The sequence below is a fragment of the Bos mutus genome, chromosome 9, assembly GCF_027580195.1.
Source record: "Bos mutus isolate GX-2022 chromosome 9, NWIPB_WYAK_1.1, whole genome shotgun sequence".
NCBI lineage: Eukaryota > Metazoa > Chordata > Mammalia > Artiodactyla > Bovidae > Bos > Bos mutus.
Genome location: NC_091625.1, coordinates 86,669,198 through 86,688,014, shown reverse-complemented (window position 1 = coordinate 86,688,014; position 18,817 = coordinate 86,669,198). Strand labels below are relative to the sequence as shown.

General features: G+C 40.0%; 1 protein-coding gene across 4 annotated transcripts in view; it reads left to right on the top strand.

Annotated features, from left to right (window-relative positions):
- The first annotated feature begins 3,401 nt into the window (after positions 1–3,401).
- KATNA1 (katanin catalytic subunit A1) overlaps positions 3,402–18,817 on the top strand; it is a 34,699-nt gene continuing 19,283 nt past the window's right edge. The window contains exons 1-4 of one of the 4 annotated variants that reach the window (XM_070376848.1): positions 3,402–3,683; positions 10,401–10,626; positions 11,540–11,714; positions 13,664–13,821. In XM_070376848.1, the coding sequence (XP_070232949.1) occupies positions 11,553–11,714; positions 13,664–13,821 (320 nt within the window). In that variant the 5' untranslated portion in view covers positions 3,402–3,683; positions 10,401–10,626; positions 11,540–11,552. Of the gene's footprint in view, positions 3,684–10,400; positions 10,627–11,539; positions 11,715–13,663; positions 13,822–18,817 lie in introns of those variants that run through there. The other 3 variants (XM_005908055.3, XM_070376849.1, XM_070376850.1) reach the window with 3 other exon arrangements.

Genomic DNA, 18,817 nt, shown 5'->3' with positions numbered 1-18,817 from the left:
TAGAAGGACTGTTACTGAAGTTGAAGCTCCAATACTTTGGCCATGTGATGCAAAGAGCCAACTCACTAGAAAAGACCCTGATGCTGGGAAAGATTGAGGGCAACAGCAGAAGGGGACGACAGAGGATGAGATGGTAGAATAGCATCACTGACTCAATGGATATGAGTTTGAACAAACTCTGGGAGATAGTGAAGGACAGAGTTGACTGGTGTGCTGCATGCAGTCCATGGGGTCACAGAGAGTCAGACAGGACTTATCAACTGAACACAATTTTCTCTGAAGGTGGAGATAAAGTGACTGGCTGAAAGGGCAGAAAGGGGTATGTGGCTGGCTTGAGGACAGTGGTGCAAGTCTGAAATAACTAATGTGAAGAGTAAGAGAGAGAACTGAAGTGGGACATGCAGAAAAATATGTGTCAGGTGGGGAGATATGTAATTGTGCATCAGTCTTCAAGGTGGTGTGATTTTTTTTTTTTTTTCCTATGGCATTCAGCAATCTGGGAGCAGCCAGTCTGTGATGGAAGGTATTATTTAGGAAGGAAGAAGCTATTATTTAGGAAAAATACTACTTAGGAAGAATGGAAGCTATTATTTAGGAAGAACATTCTTATGACTATCCTCGGTGAGATAGCACTGAGGATCTATCTCAGTTTGTTCCTGCAAATACTGTGACATAATCTATTCATAAAAATTCAGCAGATTCTGTGTGTGTGTGTGTGTGTGTGTGTGGCTGCACTGTGTGGCTTGTGGGATCTCACTTCCCCTACCAGGGACTGAATCTAGAATCCTAACCACTAGGCTACCAAGGAACTCTTTTTTTTTTGGGGGAGATTCTTAATCATGGTTATACTTTTCTAGTCTTATACATATTCTGTACCTTAAGAGATGGCTCAGATTTGTGAAAGTCCTTTAGATTTCTCTGATAAAATGTAAAAAGTGTCTCCAAATTCTTTTTTTTTTTTTTTTAACAACAATGTATTTATCCTGCAAGTATCTAAGTAATGCCTACCATAAGCCAGACATTGCCCTAGCCAAATGGAGGAAGTATGTAACTTTACATCATTTACCTACTGGGGCAAAGTGAAAGTCACTCAGTAGTGTCCAACTATTTATAACCCCATGGACTATACAATTCATGGAATTCTCTAGGCCAGAATACTGGAGTGAGTACCCTATCCCTTCTCCAGGGGATCTTTCCAACCCATTAATTGAACCAGGATCTCCTGTATTGCAGGCAGATTCTTAACCAGCTGAGCTATCAGGGAAGCCCAAAAGAGGGCAAAGAGACAGCAAAAACATAATGTTGAGAAGTAGTCTTCATGTTGTTCCCTTCTATGTAATTCTCTCTCCCCTCCAAATCTTTCACCTCATGGTTATCAAATTAATCTTCCTATTCCTTTATAAATTATGCATTCATTTGAACTTTAAATGGTTCCTTGACACCTTCTGAATAAAATTTTAACTCTTTACTAGCACTTACCCTTTTTACCTAATTTTTGTTAACTTTCCTGTATGTATCTTATGATCCTACCAAATCAATTCACCATACACCAGGAAAAAACTCATCTCTAGTTTCTCTGAGTCCCAGTTTGGAAACGATCATTTTAGAGGGATGGAGGTTGTAGAAACCACACTGTAAAAGAAGAAATGACTACTGTAGTAGTCATGAAGGCGGTACACAAATATGTTTCTCACTGCCCCATCACTTTGAAGTCAGCCTTGGCCACATGACTTGCTCTGGCCAGTGAAATGTGGGCAGAGGTGGCACGTCTCGTACCCAGACAGAAGTTAGACAAATTATCTCGTTTTCTGTTTTCAACTGTTCAATGTCCCCAGTGCCTGCCTCCACTCTACATGAACAAATAGAGGAAATGAAAAGAAAAAAATTCCTGGTGTTTGAAACCTCTTCAATGTACAGGTTACTACAGAATACTTTAAATGACTAAAACAACAACAGAATACCCTAGTCTCCCTAGATTAGTACAACCAGTAAGAAACAGTAGTGTAAGCCACTATTTTGATGTGTTTTTTAAATTAACTTCATTGAGGTATAAATTATGTACAGTAAAATGTATCCATTTTATGTGTACTGTTCAATGAGTTTTAATGAACATACACACCTCCTTAACCACTATACTAATTGAGATATAGAACATTTCCATCACCTGAAAAACACTTCCTCATGCCTTCTGGTAGTCTAATATTTTCCCTCATTTCTCCCAGCCCCCAGGCCAACCTCTTTCTGTTAATGCCGGCTAGTTTTGCCTGTTCTTGAATTTCATATAAATGAAATCATGTAATATGTATTCATTTTGTGCCCTCTGAGAAGTTTTTAAACTATAAATTGCCTGTATAATTCAACATACCTTTTCACTCAGAAAAAATGAAGTTTAATTCAGTCTAACTAAGGCAATTAATCTGTACCTCATTGAATTATTTTTTCATTTCAAAAAGATACACTGTATTTTCTTATACTAATTATACTTTAACATTACAATAGAGTTTACATGCATCATAGCAAAACTATTCTTTTCTACTTAGTTGAGAATTTTACAAGACCTTAAGCTCCATGAAACATCCTATTTTGTTGACCATGTATATACTCAATGCCTACAGTGCCGCCTGGCACGTAAATACTCGATTAATAAACATCTGTGGGCTGAACGGATGTATTTCCCTTGAATTGCCTTTATATAAGTCTGTGTTAAATTAGGGGATTTAAAATCAGTATGTTAAATATTTTTAAAAGCAGGGATGCTTTAAAATCAGAATTTTAATTACCAAGCTCTTCTAGAGGGAACCGCGTCTTAAGTGCGTCTGTTTCACCTTAGGTGAAGAAAAAGCCTGGAGATTAAGGCTGGAGGAAGCCTGTCCACGAGTACTAACTGTCCATTACGTGTATTTCTATACATCGTGGAACATCATAACTGTATTTGTAGTTTGGTTGCATTAAAACATTGACCAAAAAAAGAAAATAAAATTTCACCAGCATTGTGTCCGAATATCTTTGATCACTCATTCTCTATTTTACAGTATTCATGTCATATCGCTAGAAGCGCCGCAGCCCAATTCTTAGTGTTTGGTTCTAAAACTGGATTTGTCATAAACGAACTGTATGACCCTTGACATTCACCAGTAAAATAGAAACTCTAATCTCCTAACCTCTGAGCAGCGTGATGAAAATCAAGTGGGAGGAAAAGTGAGCAAAGAACTTCAGAAAACATCGAGGAACTGGAAGCGGTAGTACTTATTTGACTGATTACCACCCCTCAGCCTGACCTGTCCGCAGGGGAGGCGGCTGCCCAGGACTGCGCAGGCGCCCCCGTAGGCCCCGCCCACAAGTCGGTCCCGCCCACCTTCTTCGGCCCCGCCCAGCCGGCGCCCTGCGCGCGCACGCCGCCTGGCGTCCTCGCTCCCGGGGCGGCGCCCCGCGTGCGCTGGAGTCACCGAGGCCACCCTTGGCACCGGAAGTGACCCTGGCGGGTCTGCCTTCAAAGTCTGGGCTACTGGAAGCAGCATCTGGGGCTCGTGACGGTTGGACCAGGCAGTGCTGGGTCCGTGAGCAGAGAGCAGGGTGGTTGGGGTGGACAGGGGAGGGCCCTCCTTCTTCGCTGCCCGGAACCCCGCTCGGCTCCCCCCCTCCGCCCGGCCGTGGGCGGTTTCCCGAGAGCCTCTGCGCCGCAGGTGAGTGTCGCGGGGATCCCGGACCCCCGTGATCAGGGCTTGGAGGGACTCGGGAGCCTGTGATGCGATCCCGCTGCGCATTCTGCTTGTGAGCCTGCCGTTGCCTGCGCCGAGGTTCTAAGTCCTCGCTGTTGTCGCTGACACCTGTGGCTTGGGTGGCGGTCCTCCTACCTGAGGAATCCTGTCTGGCCGGAGACTTTTGGGGGCCCCTGCCGATCCTATTCTAGGCCTGTGTCGTTAGAGACGTCTCCGGTCGACGAACCTGTTTTTATTTCTTCGCTTTTTTGACACATTCCCCGCCCGAAACCCTCTCCCCTGTGGAGGGGAAAAAAGCAAAAGCCTTGACTTTGGGGATTACGTTTTGTTAGGTAGCTGTGATATTGTTAAGGATGTTGTTTCGTACTTATTTTGGAGCTGGGCATCCTACAGGAGGCTAACGACTCTTTTTGTTTGTTTCAAGTTGGTACCTTTTAGAAAAAAGTATCCCTCGAAACTTTGTTTCATATTGTATATTACGTGGTGATAAAGTTAGAGATGGACGTGGATCCTTAATGCCTTGTGGGGGATAGACTCAAGCCCTCATTTACTCAAAAATAATTTTCTCTTTTAAGTACCAAGTGCCATTTTTATATCAGTTACTAACTTCTGATAACACACTGCTGCACCTCTCTCTTTTGCAAGCACTCATGTATGTCTTCCTCTTTGAAATCAGAGCCTTAGGTACTGCTGAGGACATTCTTAATATTTAGAATATCTTTGCCACATAGTCACAATGCTAGAACGCCAAGGTATCAAGAAAGATTCTTGTGATGTTCATACAGGCCAAAATATCTCAGTGTGCAGTCCTGTTTTCTTTTCCAAAGGAGATGGTTTTTGTAATCAGTGAGTTCTTACACAAAGAAACAGTGGCAAACTCTTTGTATTAACACTTGTATTAATACAAGTATTAACTTGTGACTTGTTTCATGCCTTAAAAAAAAAATAAAGAAGTAGTGCCAATCAACGTGTTTTTTTAATTCATGTTTTCCTTTACTTATTTTTCTTTCAATGACAGTCAACTTTCCAACATTCTTAGACTATGAAAAGCTATATAAAGGTCCTTTATGGCATTATTCAAGTTGCTTTTACATTTTAAAGATTCAGTGCTAGGTCCATAGTCTACAATGGATTCTGCATCTTATTTTGAAACTGGTATCACAGTTCTGACAAATACTAAGGATAAATTTTGGTTTACAACAATGGTTTGGGCTTGTTTGCTTTTTAGCTGCTTGACTGGTTTAAAAGATAGTGTGTCAAATCAGTATGGTCAATATTGATAACATGCTAAATAGGTTCTGCCTGTGGTGTTTATTGATATGGCTTGAATATGGCTTTTAAGTTACATTTTGTTATATTCACTGATTTGTTTTGTTCGAGGTAAACTGAAAGTTTACCAAATACATATATATGTTTCCTTGACCAGGTCTCTCTTGATGCTTTTTTTGTAGTGATAACTTTCTTGTGCTTCTTGAGTATTTATCATATGATGATTATAAAGGTATGAAGGTATGCCATGCTATAATTGGTCATTGGTCACTATTTATTGTGCTTATTTGTAATCATCAGTGACTGATTGTAAATTAGCATTATGGTTGCTTTCATATTCCAGAGATGAACATTCTGAAAATTGCTTCACAGTGTATTGTCACTGCTGAAGTTACACACACTCAGCTTACTGACATGCGTGCGGGAAAATGCATAATTGAGCCTCATCTGTTTTTAATTTAGGACATTAGTTTTGCAGGTAAATATTTTTTAACATTGATACTGATTTTTTAGCCTGTGCTTAATAATGTTCTGCGCTTGTTTCCTCCTACTTAGCAAAGAAAAAAACACTGAGGATAAATAAAATGATATCCCACTAAACTTCAAGGATTTCAAGGTCTGTCTTATTTTTGTATTCAGTGGAATTCCTTGTACCTCAGTATGTGTTCCGTAACATTTCTTGAATGAATGACCTTTGCACATTACAGTAAAAACTGTAGTGAGAGTGGAACCCTGTCTAAGATTCCTTTAAAAATTAAGTGGGCATGGTATCCTGTTTAGGTGTGAAATTGGGAAGGTCTGGTATTTGTTCTGGGCAGAGAACAGAAATCTTGGAACTCAGATATTTGGATCTGTAACCTTTTTCAGTCTCTTTGAATGCTTCTTTCCCTAATCCTGGAGGAGTAAAGATACTTTGTCTCTTTATAGAGATACTACAGAGAAGGAAATGGCAACCCACTCCAGTATTCTGAGAATTCTGTGGACAGAGGAGCCCGGTGGGCTGCTGTCCATGGGGTCGCACAGAGTTGAACACGACTGAAGCAGCTTAGCAGCAGCAATACTACACAGCATCGCATCAAGTTTGCTAGAAATTTTGTTGTAATACTGAGTTTTTAGTGTTTAAAATAACTTGACTCTGTTGTTCAGTTGCTAAGTTGTGTCTGACTCTTTGTGACTCCATGGACTACAGCATGTCAGGCTTCCCTTTCCTTCACTATCTCCCAGAGTTTGCTCAGACTCATGTCTGTTAAGTCGATGATGCCATCCAATCATCTAATCCTCTGTCGACCCTTCTCCTCAGTTGAGTTCAGTTCAGTCTCTCAGTCGTGTCTGACTCTTTGCAACCTCATGGACTGCTGCATGCCAGGCTTTCCTGTCCATCACCAACTCCGGGATCCTACCCAAACTCATGTCCATTGCATCGGTGATGCCATCCAGCCATCTCATCCTCTGTCGTCCCCTTCTCCCACCTTCACTCTTTCCCAGCATCAGGGTCTTTTCCAGTGAGTCGGTTTTTCACATCAGGTGGCCAGAGTATTGGAGTTTCAGCTTCAGCATCTCTCCTTCCAATTGATTTCCTTTAGGATTAACTGGTTTGATCTCTGTGCTGTCCTAGAGACTCTCAAGAGTCTTCTCCAACACCACAGTTCAAAAGCCTCAATTCTTCAGAACTTAGCCTTCTTTATGATCCAAAACTCACATTCATACAGAAAGACTGGAAAAATCATAGCTTTGACTATGCAGACTACGGCAAACTAATGACTTTGCTTTTTAATATGCTGTCTAGGTTTGTCATGGCTTTTCTTCTAAGGAGCAAGTGCCTTTTAATTTCGTGGCTTCAGTCACAGTTTGCAGTGATATTGGAGCCCAAGAAAAAATCTGTCACTGTTTCTACTTTTCCCATCTATTTGCTGTGAAGTGAATGGGACCAGATGCCATGATCTTAGTTTTCTGAATGTTGAATTAAAGCCAGCTTTTTCACTCTCCTCTTTCACCCTCATCAGGAGGCTCTGTTACTTGAATTAAAATTTCATGTTGCATCTTACTTAGGTTAAATGAATGAATTTCGTCATAAACTAAAATAAATACTCAGGACATTTAAGGAAAAGGGTGGTTCTTACAGGATCATATAAAGGAAAAACTTACATTTTTTATCCAGGTAAAGTACGCATAACTTATACTTATGGTTATTTTTCTTTTTAATAATCGCTCTTTAAAAACCAGCTGTGTTTTTGGACAGTCTCATTTTTATAATTTTACGATTTCATTTTCTATTAATTGAATCAATAGGTAGTGTTTTCAGTTCATTGTGGTTAAAATTTGGTCTGAAGGCTTTTCTTCATATATATTCATTTCTTCAAGTATTGCCAGATACTGTGTCAGGTAGACCCAAATTCTGTCTTCCTGAAGTGTAATTTTGGCAGTGATAAGGATATATTGTTGTTTATTGGCTAAGTCATATTCGACTCTTTGTGACCCCATGGACTGTAGCCCGCCAGGCTCCTCTGTCCATGGGATTTCCCAGGCAAGAATGCTGGCGTGGGTTGCCATTTCCTCCTCCAGGGGATCTTTTTGACCCAGGGATCGAACTTGCATCTCCTGCATTGACAGGTGGATAGGATTCTTTACCACTGAGCCACCAGGGCTTCCCAGGTGGCTCAGTGGTAAAGAATCGGCCTGCCAGTGTGGGGTCGGACATGACTGAGAATGCAGGCACTGGCTAAGGGTATATATTTGGAAATTGAAGATTCCTGTAAACTTACAATGTTGACATTCATTTGAGAAGAGTGTCTTAGAGATGCTAAAAGAATTGGAAAATTTATTTTTTGTCTGACATTTAGATTTTGAGTGGTATTTTAATACATTTTCAGTAAACCCATCATTTCTTTGATAACCAAGAATTTTTAGGTCATTTTTAATGTGGCCTTGGGTTGACTTTACATTTGTTTGTTAGGAAATGCCCATTCATTAACTCCTTAGGAATTTTATCTGAGTAGAAAGAAGTATCCATAACACAGAACCTTCAAAGAAGGCCTGGAGTGACCTCTGTGAGTATTGGGACAGTGAACCCTGGCCCTCAGAAAAACAAAAGGGCAATAATTTAGATTTTTTTTTTTAAGTGGGGGTGGAGTGGGGTGGGGAGGATGAAAGAGCCAGAGTCTGTTTGCTGTCTGTGCTTATCCAGATCAAGGATGTTCTGCCAGCAGGACATCTTCTGACAGCTTCTAACAGGTCCCAGCTGTGCTCTTCTTACATTGTTGCCCAGACTGGGTGTCGCTCTAGGGCATATGTAGCTTCAGAGCCAAGCAGTGCCACAGCTGCGGTAGGGATGGGTTGAGGATCAGGGAATGTGAGAGAGCTGAGGCTAAGAAACTGGACAAAGGTAAGACATCTCAGTAGTGAGACAGAACCTGGCAGCACTCATTCATTCAGAGATTTCCCGAGTGGCTGCTGTGTGCGAGGCCGCGTGGTGCTGGGGATATATCCATAAAATAACAGAGAGCCATGTCCCTGACCCAGAGCTTTTATTCAGGTGGAAATTATCTGTGTCATGACTCCAGAAAGTCATGGGATTTGTTTGTTGTTTTTTTTTTCCTTTTCTTCTGGACCGCAGATGATCAGTCTTGAATTACTTATAGAGTCAGTTCATAGCTGTATTGCTTCGTAACAAATTACCCAAAAACTAAATGGCTTAAAGCAGTAAGCATTTATTATCTCACAGTTTCTTTGGTTAGGCTCTGGGCATAACTTAGTTGGGTGCTTCTGATTCAGAGTCTTTCACAGGCTGTAGTCAAGGTACCAGTCAAGGCTGCAGTTATCTCAAGGGTCGGTTTAGGGAGGATCCACTTCCCCACTCCCTCACGGCATCGTTGGCAGGATTCAGTGTCTCTGGACCATTGGACTGAGGGCCTCAGTTCCTCTGTTGCCCTTGGGCTTCCGTCAGATCTTTGCCTCATGAGGCTATGCATGGTCAACTCGAAGCAGGGTAGCTTCCTTTGGAGTGGTCCAGCCAGAGAGCAGAAGATGGTGAGCAAGGCAGATGTCACAGTGTAATCTCAGAAATGACACTTCGTTATTTTTGTGTATTCTGTTTGTTACAGGCTCAGGTTCAGGGGGAGATGACTACACAGGGGTATGGACACCTGGAGGCAGAGGTCATTGAGAGCCGTCTTACAGGCTGTCTGTGATTATTGAGAGGCATAAGGCACTTCTTTTGTTGTAGTTATTTAACCCTAACCCTACCCTTCATCCTCTTTATCCACTCATATTTCCCTATCTTACCCTCCATAGACACTGTAATATATTTATTTTCTTGGATGTGTATGTGTCCTTTGAAAAAGTGTTTTATATACCACATATAAACATAACATATTTTTAAGTCTATAAAATGGTATTGGGGATTTAGACCTTGTTCTGTGTCTAAGTTGTTTTGTTTTGTTTTTTTCACCCAAACCTGTATTTTTTGTTTGTTTTTCGGCCGAGCAGCTTGTGGGATCCTAGTTCCCTGACTAGGAACTGACTCCCCAGGCCCTTGGCAGTAAGTGTCAAGTCCTAACCACTGGAGTGCCAGGAAATTCCCTTAACCCTGTATTTTGATAATATATCCATGTTACTATTTGTACATTTTCTTCATTGCTTCTGTCTGCTACATAGTATTTGTTAGTGCATGCAACATACTTCCTTATCTTTTCCCTAGCAGGAAATAGATTACCTCCAACTACTGGATATCTCAAACAGTTTTGTCATTAACATCCGAAAACAAGTTCGTTGGTGGGTCTCTGTGAAACTTCGCCTGGAATATTTATTGAAAAGTAGGGTGGCAGCATCATAGGATAGCTGCGTACATAATTTTTCTTAAGTACTACCTGATCGCTCTCCAAAATGATTGTAGGAGTTTATGCCCACAAATTGTATATGAGGGGATGTCTTTTTCCCCAAATTCTTGCCAGTACTAATTTTTTTTTTTAATCTAGTAAATGTAAAAGAGGTCTCTCACACTTTATTTGCATTCTTCTATTACTGGTATCTGTACGTGTTAACCATTTGGGTTTCCCCTTCATAAATTGCCGTTTACGTGCTACTCTTTTTTGTATGTAGTTCTTTTGTCTGTTAGTGTGAGGAATTATAAGGTAGATTTTCTGATCTTAGGTTATCCTCGCATTCCTGGGATAAACCTTCTTGATCGTGGAGTATATGTGTGTATGTTGTGCACGTGCATGCGTGTCCTTGTTGATACATTGTTAATTAGCTAATGTTTTATTTAAAATTACCACATCATGGTCTTAAGTGAAATAGGCTCTGTATTGTTCTTAATTAGTTTTCAAAATTGAGGTGGTGGCTTCCTGGTGGCTCAGCTGGTAAAGAATCCACCTGCAATGCAGGAGACACAGGAGATATGGGTTCGATCCCTAGGTCAAGAAGATCCTCTGGAGAAGTGAATGGCAACCCACTCCAGTATTCTTGCCTGGAGAATTCCATGAACAGAGGAGCCTGGCGGGCTACAGTCCATGGGGTCACAAAGAGTCGGTCACAACTGAGCGACTAACACTTTCACTTTCTGCCTCATAAAAAGTTGACCAGTTTTCCCTTATTTTCTGGACCAATTTTTATGTCATTGAAGTTATCTGCTGTCTGGAGGGTAAGTAAAAACCCACCTATGAAAACCCCGTATCCATATATCCACACGCTACTAAGTACAAAGACTATGCTTGGTTTTTGCATCTGGAAAGTTTCAGGGAAGGTGCAGTTAGCATTTACTGAAGACCTACTCTTTGCCAAGTAGTGTGCTGGCTACTTTAAATAGTCATTTATTCCTCATAGTGCAACTCTTGGAAGTATGGTTACTCAGGAAGTCCCTGGCAGTCCAGAGGTTAGGACTCCACATTTTCACCACTGAGAGCCTAGATTCAATCCCTGTTGGAGGAACTAAGATCCCACAAGTTGTGTGGTGTGGTTAAAAACAAAAAAGAAGTAGTAACAATCCCAATTTACAGATTTAAAAACTAAGGCTCAGAAAAGATAAAGGGCTTGACAAAGGTGGCAGGATTACAGTTCTACCAAGAGTCTTCTAACATCAAAATGTGTTTTCTCTGTTTCACACTGCTTTCCAAAAACAGCATCTAACATTCTACATTTGTTCTGCAGATACTCCATAAGACTTGTATTTCATGCACTGAAGTTACCAACTCAGATCTTTTCCTGCTCTCAGAGATTCAAGGTGGACAAGTGCCTTGAGATGAAGGTCCCCAGTCACGTACCGGGGGACTTTAGAAGGGGGAGGGATATTCTGAACTGACAAGTTTGGAAGGTAGACATACTGGGAAAATTGGTACTGATCTGAGTGGGACTTTGACACATAGGTAGGGTTTGACTGTGGGAACTAAGAAATTTCTCTGAAGGAGTGGAGATTATCATAAGCAAATGTACAGAGATAGAAAATATAGTATGTGTGAAAGCAAGCTTCTTCAGGGATCCTTGGAAAGCATGCTTTTAAAAAACTTTGTAGTACTTATTTTGAAAGACTTAATATGAAATGTTTCTTTCTTTTTTAGCTTGTAGTTGAGCATGAGTCTTCTTATGATTAGTGAGAATGTGAAGTTGGCCCGTGAATATGCATTGCTGGGAAATTACGACTCTGCAATGGTCTATTATCAGGGAGTTCTTGACCAAATGAACAAGTATCTGTACTCAGTCAAAGATACATACCTCCAGCAGAAATGGCAACAGGTAAGATTCGTGACTGCTGTTTGTTTCAGTGGTTTAAAATACTCAGATTTAAATAGATGGTGCTTTGCAGCTATGCATAAAGACTGTATAATTTATTATATGGATTTGTATATAATGTTACTTAAAACAGTGTGTCATATTCACCATCATCAGTATGATAGGTTCTACTCAATTATTCTAATTTTTGGAATCTAATAGGAATGGTTTTGAAATTTTTTTCTAGATCACATTTTGACCTGGTAAAATTAGAATTGACTTTATTAAGCCATTGTTGAAACTGCAAATGACACCTGAATCTCACATGTACCATATTCCCTATAGAACATCGTAAATCAGACCATACTTGAATCCCATGTGAGGAATTTTAGCCACTGAGGAGCAGTAGAAATTTATGTGCTTGCTAAGTTGCTTCAGTTATGTCTGACTCTCTGCGACCCCATGGACTATAGCTCACCAGGCTTCTCTGTCCATGGAATTCTCCAGGCAGGAATACTGAAGTGGGTTGCCATGCCCTCCCCCAGGGGATCTTCCCGACCTAGGGATGGAACCCAAGTCTCCTGCGGCTCCTACATTGCAGGCGGATTCTTTATCACTGAGCCATGAAGGAAGAAATTTATAGGTAGAAACTATAGAACTTACACGTCCAGTTGGATGTGTCATTTATAATAAGGTTCAACAATGTCCCAGGAGAGAAATGTTATAGAAATTAATAGTCTTTTTGAGCTGGTCTTCTAGATAGAATATTACCTTCAAGTTCTGCTAAACTGCCTTTTTAATAATATTCCATATTTGTCCTTAATTTCTTTAACAGAAAAATAGTCTACCTCTTTGAACTTAACCTCTTTCCTTAAATCTGCCTCTTCATATTTTACATTAGAAGGGGAAAGTATTTTGTAAAGTGTCTTAAATTTGCCAGTGAAAGTCTTTTAAGACCTTTTGTTCTTAGGCCAGCAACTTTTACTTAAGAAGTCTAAAGTTTTTTATGAGAATATTTAAATTGGAAATTCCCTAGCTGTCCAGTAGTTAATATTCCACATTTCCACTGTGGGGGACACAAGTTTAATCCCTGTTGTGGGAACCTGCAAGGTACGTGCTATGGCCAAAAATAAATATAAATAAAAGATTGAGTGTGTTTTTTAAAATCTTTCTTGAATTTGTTACAACATTGCTTCCGTTTTATGTTTTGATTTTTTGGCCCCAAAGCGTGTAGGATCTTAACTCCCCAAACAGGGACTGAACCTGCATTCCTGCACCCCCTGCATTGGGAGGGGGAGTCTTAACCACTGGGCCACTGGGGAAATGCCAAGATTAAATGTGGTTTTAAAAAAAAGCAGAGAGAGAGAAAGGATATTTAAATCATTTAGTTTTAAAACCAAACATTGCTAGCTTCATTTCTTTCATATGTGTATATATGTATGAAATATATATCATTTTAAAGTTGTCAAGGCAGCTTTTAAGAATATATATATAGGTTGTATGTAAATTGAGCCATTTGTCTTCTGAAGCTTTATTTTTCAACCTGTGGGATGCATTCCATTAGTGAATTGTGAAATTAGTCAATTCTGATGAGCGTTTTTAAAGTCAGTTAAGTAGCATAAGAACCATCAAAGCACAACTTGCAGAAGTAATATTTTTGCCAGACTTTAAAGGTACAGCTAACTTTTAAATTTGTTGTGCACTTTGACTTACAATGCACGTCGTCACAAGTCAGTGACAATGGCCTAATTAGCCAGAACACTTCATTCATTGTATCAGAATTAATTTTGTAATTAAAAATAAAGAATTTATGAGCCATTATTAAAATTTCAACAAAACATTTTGGTATGGTTTCCTGGATACCTGATGTCAAAATGGAGGCTTCTAGCATTCTTAATAAATGGCCCAACTTAATTTGGCAGTGATTTATTAGTTATAGAAATTTAAAGAACCATATTCTCCTTTGAAATTAGGTTTGGCAGGAAATAAATGTGGAAGCGAAACACGTTAAGGATATCATGAAAACACTAGAGAGCTTTAAACTAGACAGCACTCCATTAAAAGCCGCACAACACGAGCTTCCAGCGTCTGAGGGAGAAGTCTGGTCCTTGCCCGTACCTGCCGAACGAAGGTAAGTGGAGACCCTTTAAGAAACAAACTGACACAGAACTGATCCGCATTGGTCCTGTCCAGGAGGAGGACTGAGGGGCTGAGAGACAGGAATGGGCAAGGGTTTGTTTTTTTAAATACCGTTTGTAACTTAAATTGTGAATTGTGTGATTCTGTGACCCATTTCAGTAAATGGAATTTAGGTAGACATATTCTTTTGTGAATGAGCTCAAAGTAGTAGAGATACACCTTGTGGAAGGAACATGGGGATGGAGACTGAAATATCTGGGCTGTAGGTCTGTCTTTGCCACTGTCTGTAGCTTTGGAAAAGCGTATAGCCATTCTAGACCTCAGATTTTGTTATGTAAAGTGAGGAAATTAGACTGAAACGGTAGTTCTCAAAAAGCTGTCACAGAACACTGCTGTTTATCAAGCTACACTGCTGCTAAAATTGAAAAGTGGGCTTTTTAGTTAACAGGAAAAAAAGATAAAATGTTCTCAATTATAGGTTTTATTCTGACATTTTTATTTCCAGATTGCTATTACCTGGTGCCAGCAAATGAACAATTAGTGAAAGTTTCTATTTACTGAAATGCTCAAAAGAGCCAATTATGCTTAGTTCCACTGCATATTTTTTTTAACTGACAGGAGTGCAAGTGGATGTCATTTATCTGTTTTACTCACACAATAGATTTCCTAGTTTGTATTGTGTGTTTAAATATATTAGTGTATAATAGCGGAGAAGGCAATGGCAACCCACTCCAGTACTCTTGCCTGGAAAATCCCAGGGACGGGGGAGCCTGGTGGGTTGCAGTCCACAGAGTTGGACACGACTGAAGCGTCTTAGCAGCAGCAGCAGCAGTGTACAATAGCATTCTACAAAGAACAGTGACTTTCAGTTTCTTTGCCCCTTAACCAGTTTGAGAGCCTTGCATTAAAACATTGCTCAGGTGCTTTTTAGATGTTTAAGATTCTATCATTGCAACTGTTACTCCTTGACTACATTTTATGACAGGTGCTAGGTATTGAGTACTCGTGGTTCTGAGCACTAATACAGAATACACATGTTATCGTATTTATTTTTCACAATAAGCCTTCCAAATAATTAGTTATATTTTCTCTGTGTTTCAGGTAAAATAGTTGAGATACAGTGAAGTTAGGTAACTTTTCCCCATTATCACAAAACTAGTAGCTGGTGGAGTTAAGATTTGAACCCAGATGTGTGTGGTTACAAAGATAGCACTCTCTGCCATATTGGTCATTCTCAAACCCTAGCATACATAAAGATCTCTTGGTGAACTCATTCAGAATGTGGATTCTGGGGTTTCAATCCCAGAGAGTCGGGTATAATAGCAGGGGAGCCCAGGAGTCTGCAGGCGATTCTAATCCAAGTGGTTGGTGGATCACACTTTAAAAAGTACCGTACCGAAGTGTTTCTTCTCCAGTTTAGGATTGACTAATGGGCATTGATTGTTTTTAGCCATTTTCATTTTTTTCAGCTCCAGATACAAGTACTACTATTCTGTTATTGACGGTGATACCTTCTGAATATTTACTACGTTTTACCCTTACTCTTAAGTACTTTTATATATGTGTGTCTGTGTGTGTGTGTATATATTCTGTTTTATTTTAGAATTCACTAAAAAAAAAAAAACCCTCAAAACTACAGCAGTAGGCTCATTAAAGAAAAACAGGAAAATTCATAAAAGTAGAGATGAAATGATACAGTCATCCTAGTGCAACTTCTAGTCCTTTATACATTGTTTATTTTCATGGTTGTAGTTGTGCTATATCCATAATATATAACTTTGTATCATTTTTTTTAATCCTAATAGTAGACAATTGCTGTACATTTACTGTGTTGCCAAGTACCATGTCAGTTGTTTTACATATATTATTTAATCCTCAAAACAGACTTAGAAGGTAGGTACTAAACTGTTAGCCCCAACTTCTGATGAGAAAACTTAAGCTTAGATAGGTAAAGTACCTTGCTCTTTATAGTTACCTAAACATAGGTGATTTATAAGCCATCTTAGACCCTATTCTTTGCTGTTTTTAAAGGGTTATTTGCTGCACTTTTAAGGAATATAACCTACACTAGTTAACCCCTTTTATCTTATTATAAATAAATTGAAAAATTTTCCACATCTATGTTTACTTTTTCTTAATTTCCAAAGTAGAACTAATAAAAGATGAGTGAAGTTGTGTTTTTATTTTATCTTGCCTATAAATATGTTTTACTCCTGCTTAACTTTCTTTTTGTCCCTCCTTCTGGAGAATCATCATTTTCCCCTTGTATTGGTCACTCTGGCTGCCTTAACAAAATCCCACAGACTGGGTGACTTAAACAACAGAAACTTATTTCTCACAGTTCTAAATCTATAGAAAGTCCAAGCTTAAGGTGTGAGCCAGTTTGGTTTCTGGTGAGGAGTCTTCTTGAGTAGCTGACCTCCTCTCTGCATCCTCACATGGCAGGGGAAACAGCAAGCTCTCTGGTGTCTCTTAATAAGGACACTAATTCTTAGATCAGGACCCCACCCTTATGACCTTATTTAACTTGAATTACTTCCTTACTCCAAATGATTACACTGGGGTTTAGGAATTCAGCATAATGAGTTTGGGAGGAATACAAAAATTCAGTCTGTAACAGCACCATAACCCCTTTCTCAGTTACTGGTAAGAACTTTCCAGTGAATAGATGTGCCCAGTGATTATTCAGGTGATTTCAGATTTAATGAACTGTTTGATTGCTGCAATCTTAACAAGAGGAGGCAGGAGGTTTCTCTCTTTGGGGTAGTAGAAAGTTGTTAAATGAGCTTTTCATCTTGAAAAGTCTATAATGATGAGCTGTAGGGTCCCTCCTTATTGCTTCTGGCTTTCTTCCATATTTTGTTCTGTCTCTGATTTTAAACGCCCTGGATAGCTATTAGCTACAAAGTCCTCCTCTTTGACTTTATTTGCTACACCTTTCTGTTTCTTCCTGTAATTTATTTAACTTGGCTTCCTCAGCTGAATATCCCTCAAAACTCTTTATTTTTCTGTTAGTCTTAATCTGTACTCATGCTTGCTGCTGCTAAGTCACTTCAGTCGTGTCCAACTCTGTGCGATGCCATAGATGGCAGCCCACCAGGCTCCACCATCCCTGGGATTCTCCAGGCAAGAGCACTGGAGTGGGCATTTCCTTCTCCAAAGCGTGAAAGTGAAAAGTGAAAGTGAAGTCTGTCAGTCCTGTCCAACCCTCAGCAGCCCCATGGACTGCAGCCTTCCAGGCTCCTCTGTCCATGGGATTTTCCAGGCAAAAGTACTGGAGAGAGCTTATTCTTTCAACTCTGTTGGGGATTGTAACCATGACATCGCCTTAATTTTAATCCCATTTTAGGAACAGAGTCAGTCGATCCTGCATTCTCTTCTAGTGCTGTGCACAAACATGTTTGTACAAGGAGGTTCATTGAAGGCTTTCAGAGGAACGATTAAAAATAGTATAAAGCCATTAGGTATAATTCTTTTAAACTGTCTTTTAAAAGTCAGCCGAAGTCCCTCAAACATCTTCTCACCTCACTGGATAAAACCCAGTTTTCAGCATGTCCCTCAGCGCCACCCCGTGAGCCCCTGTCCCACCACCTCTGTGGCCTCACTGCTTGCAGTTCTGCCTTCTTGAACGAGTCAGATGCAAGCACCTCAGTTCTCTGCACTCAGCTTTCCTTCAGCTCAGGTGTGTGATGGCTTGTTCTCGAATTTCTTTCAAGTCTCAACTTAAATGTTGCCTCAGAAAGGCCTTCTCTGATCAGCCTGCCTGTATCATTCCATATGACCTACCCTTCTTTGTTATATTTTCTGAGATGGCACTTAGCATCATCTGATGTACTGTTTATTTCTTCATTGAAACCCCATCTGCCCCCCATACACACTGCTGTGTAAACTTGTGAGAGTAAAGGCTTTTATTAAAGTTATTTTTTTTTTTTAATTTTTATCTTGAATTCAGAGTAGTGCCTGTCAGTAGTAATAGTTCAGTAAATTATTTCTCGGGTGAATGAATAGCAGTAAGAAGTGGATAAAGGGACTTTCCTGGTGTTCCAGTGATTTGGACTCTGCTTCCACTGTAGGTGGCACAGGTTCGATCCCTGGTCAGGGAATTAAGATTCTGCAAGCCATGTGGTTTTGCCCCCCAAAAAGTAGATTAAGTGTGGTACATTTTATGTGACTAACTGCCATCTAGCCATTAAAAGTCATGTGTGAGGTAATGATAGAGGAAAGGATACTAAAAATGCTTCATGATATAATGAGTAGAGAAAAATAAGAGCATTTGTATGTATGTGTGTGTTAGGCACTTAGTCGTGTCTGACTCTTTGTGACCCCATGGGTGGTAGCCTACCAGGCTCCTCTGTCCCTGGGATTCTCAGGCAAGAATACTGGAGTGGGTTGCCATTTCCTCCTCCAGGGAGTATGTATGTGTAATGGTTCCAGTTTTGTTTAAATGAAAGGCAACTATAAGAAAATAAACTAATATGTTAAGTGGTTAACTCTGGATAGTGGGGATACAGGTGACTTTTACCATTTGAGCTACTCAAAAATGATGAGAATCTGCCTGCGATGCAGGAGACCAGGGTTCTAATCCTTGTTGGGAAGTTCCTCTGGAGAAGGGAATGGCAATTCACTCCGGGATTCTCGCCTGGAGAATCCCCATGGACAGAAGATCCTAGCGGGTCTAGTCCATGGGATCGCAGAGTCAGACACAACTAAGTGACTAACACACACACACACACACACACACACACACGTGACTTTTTCAAATTCTTTATTACTTAAATATATTTCAGTGTCTATTTTTTTTAAAGGGAAAAAATATATATTTTAAAACAGTATCCCTACTTGGCTACCCAAGTTTCTAAATTCAAAATTGAACCCCCATCATTCCTTTCATAAAAATCAGTACATTGGTTTGGCTTTATCATCCTCCCAAATTCTCATTTCTCAATATGAAAGATATCTAGGGGTCTCTTTTTTCACAGTGTGTCTTT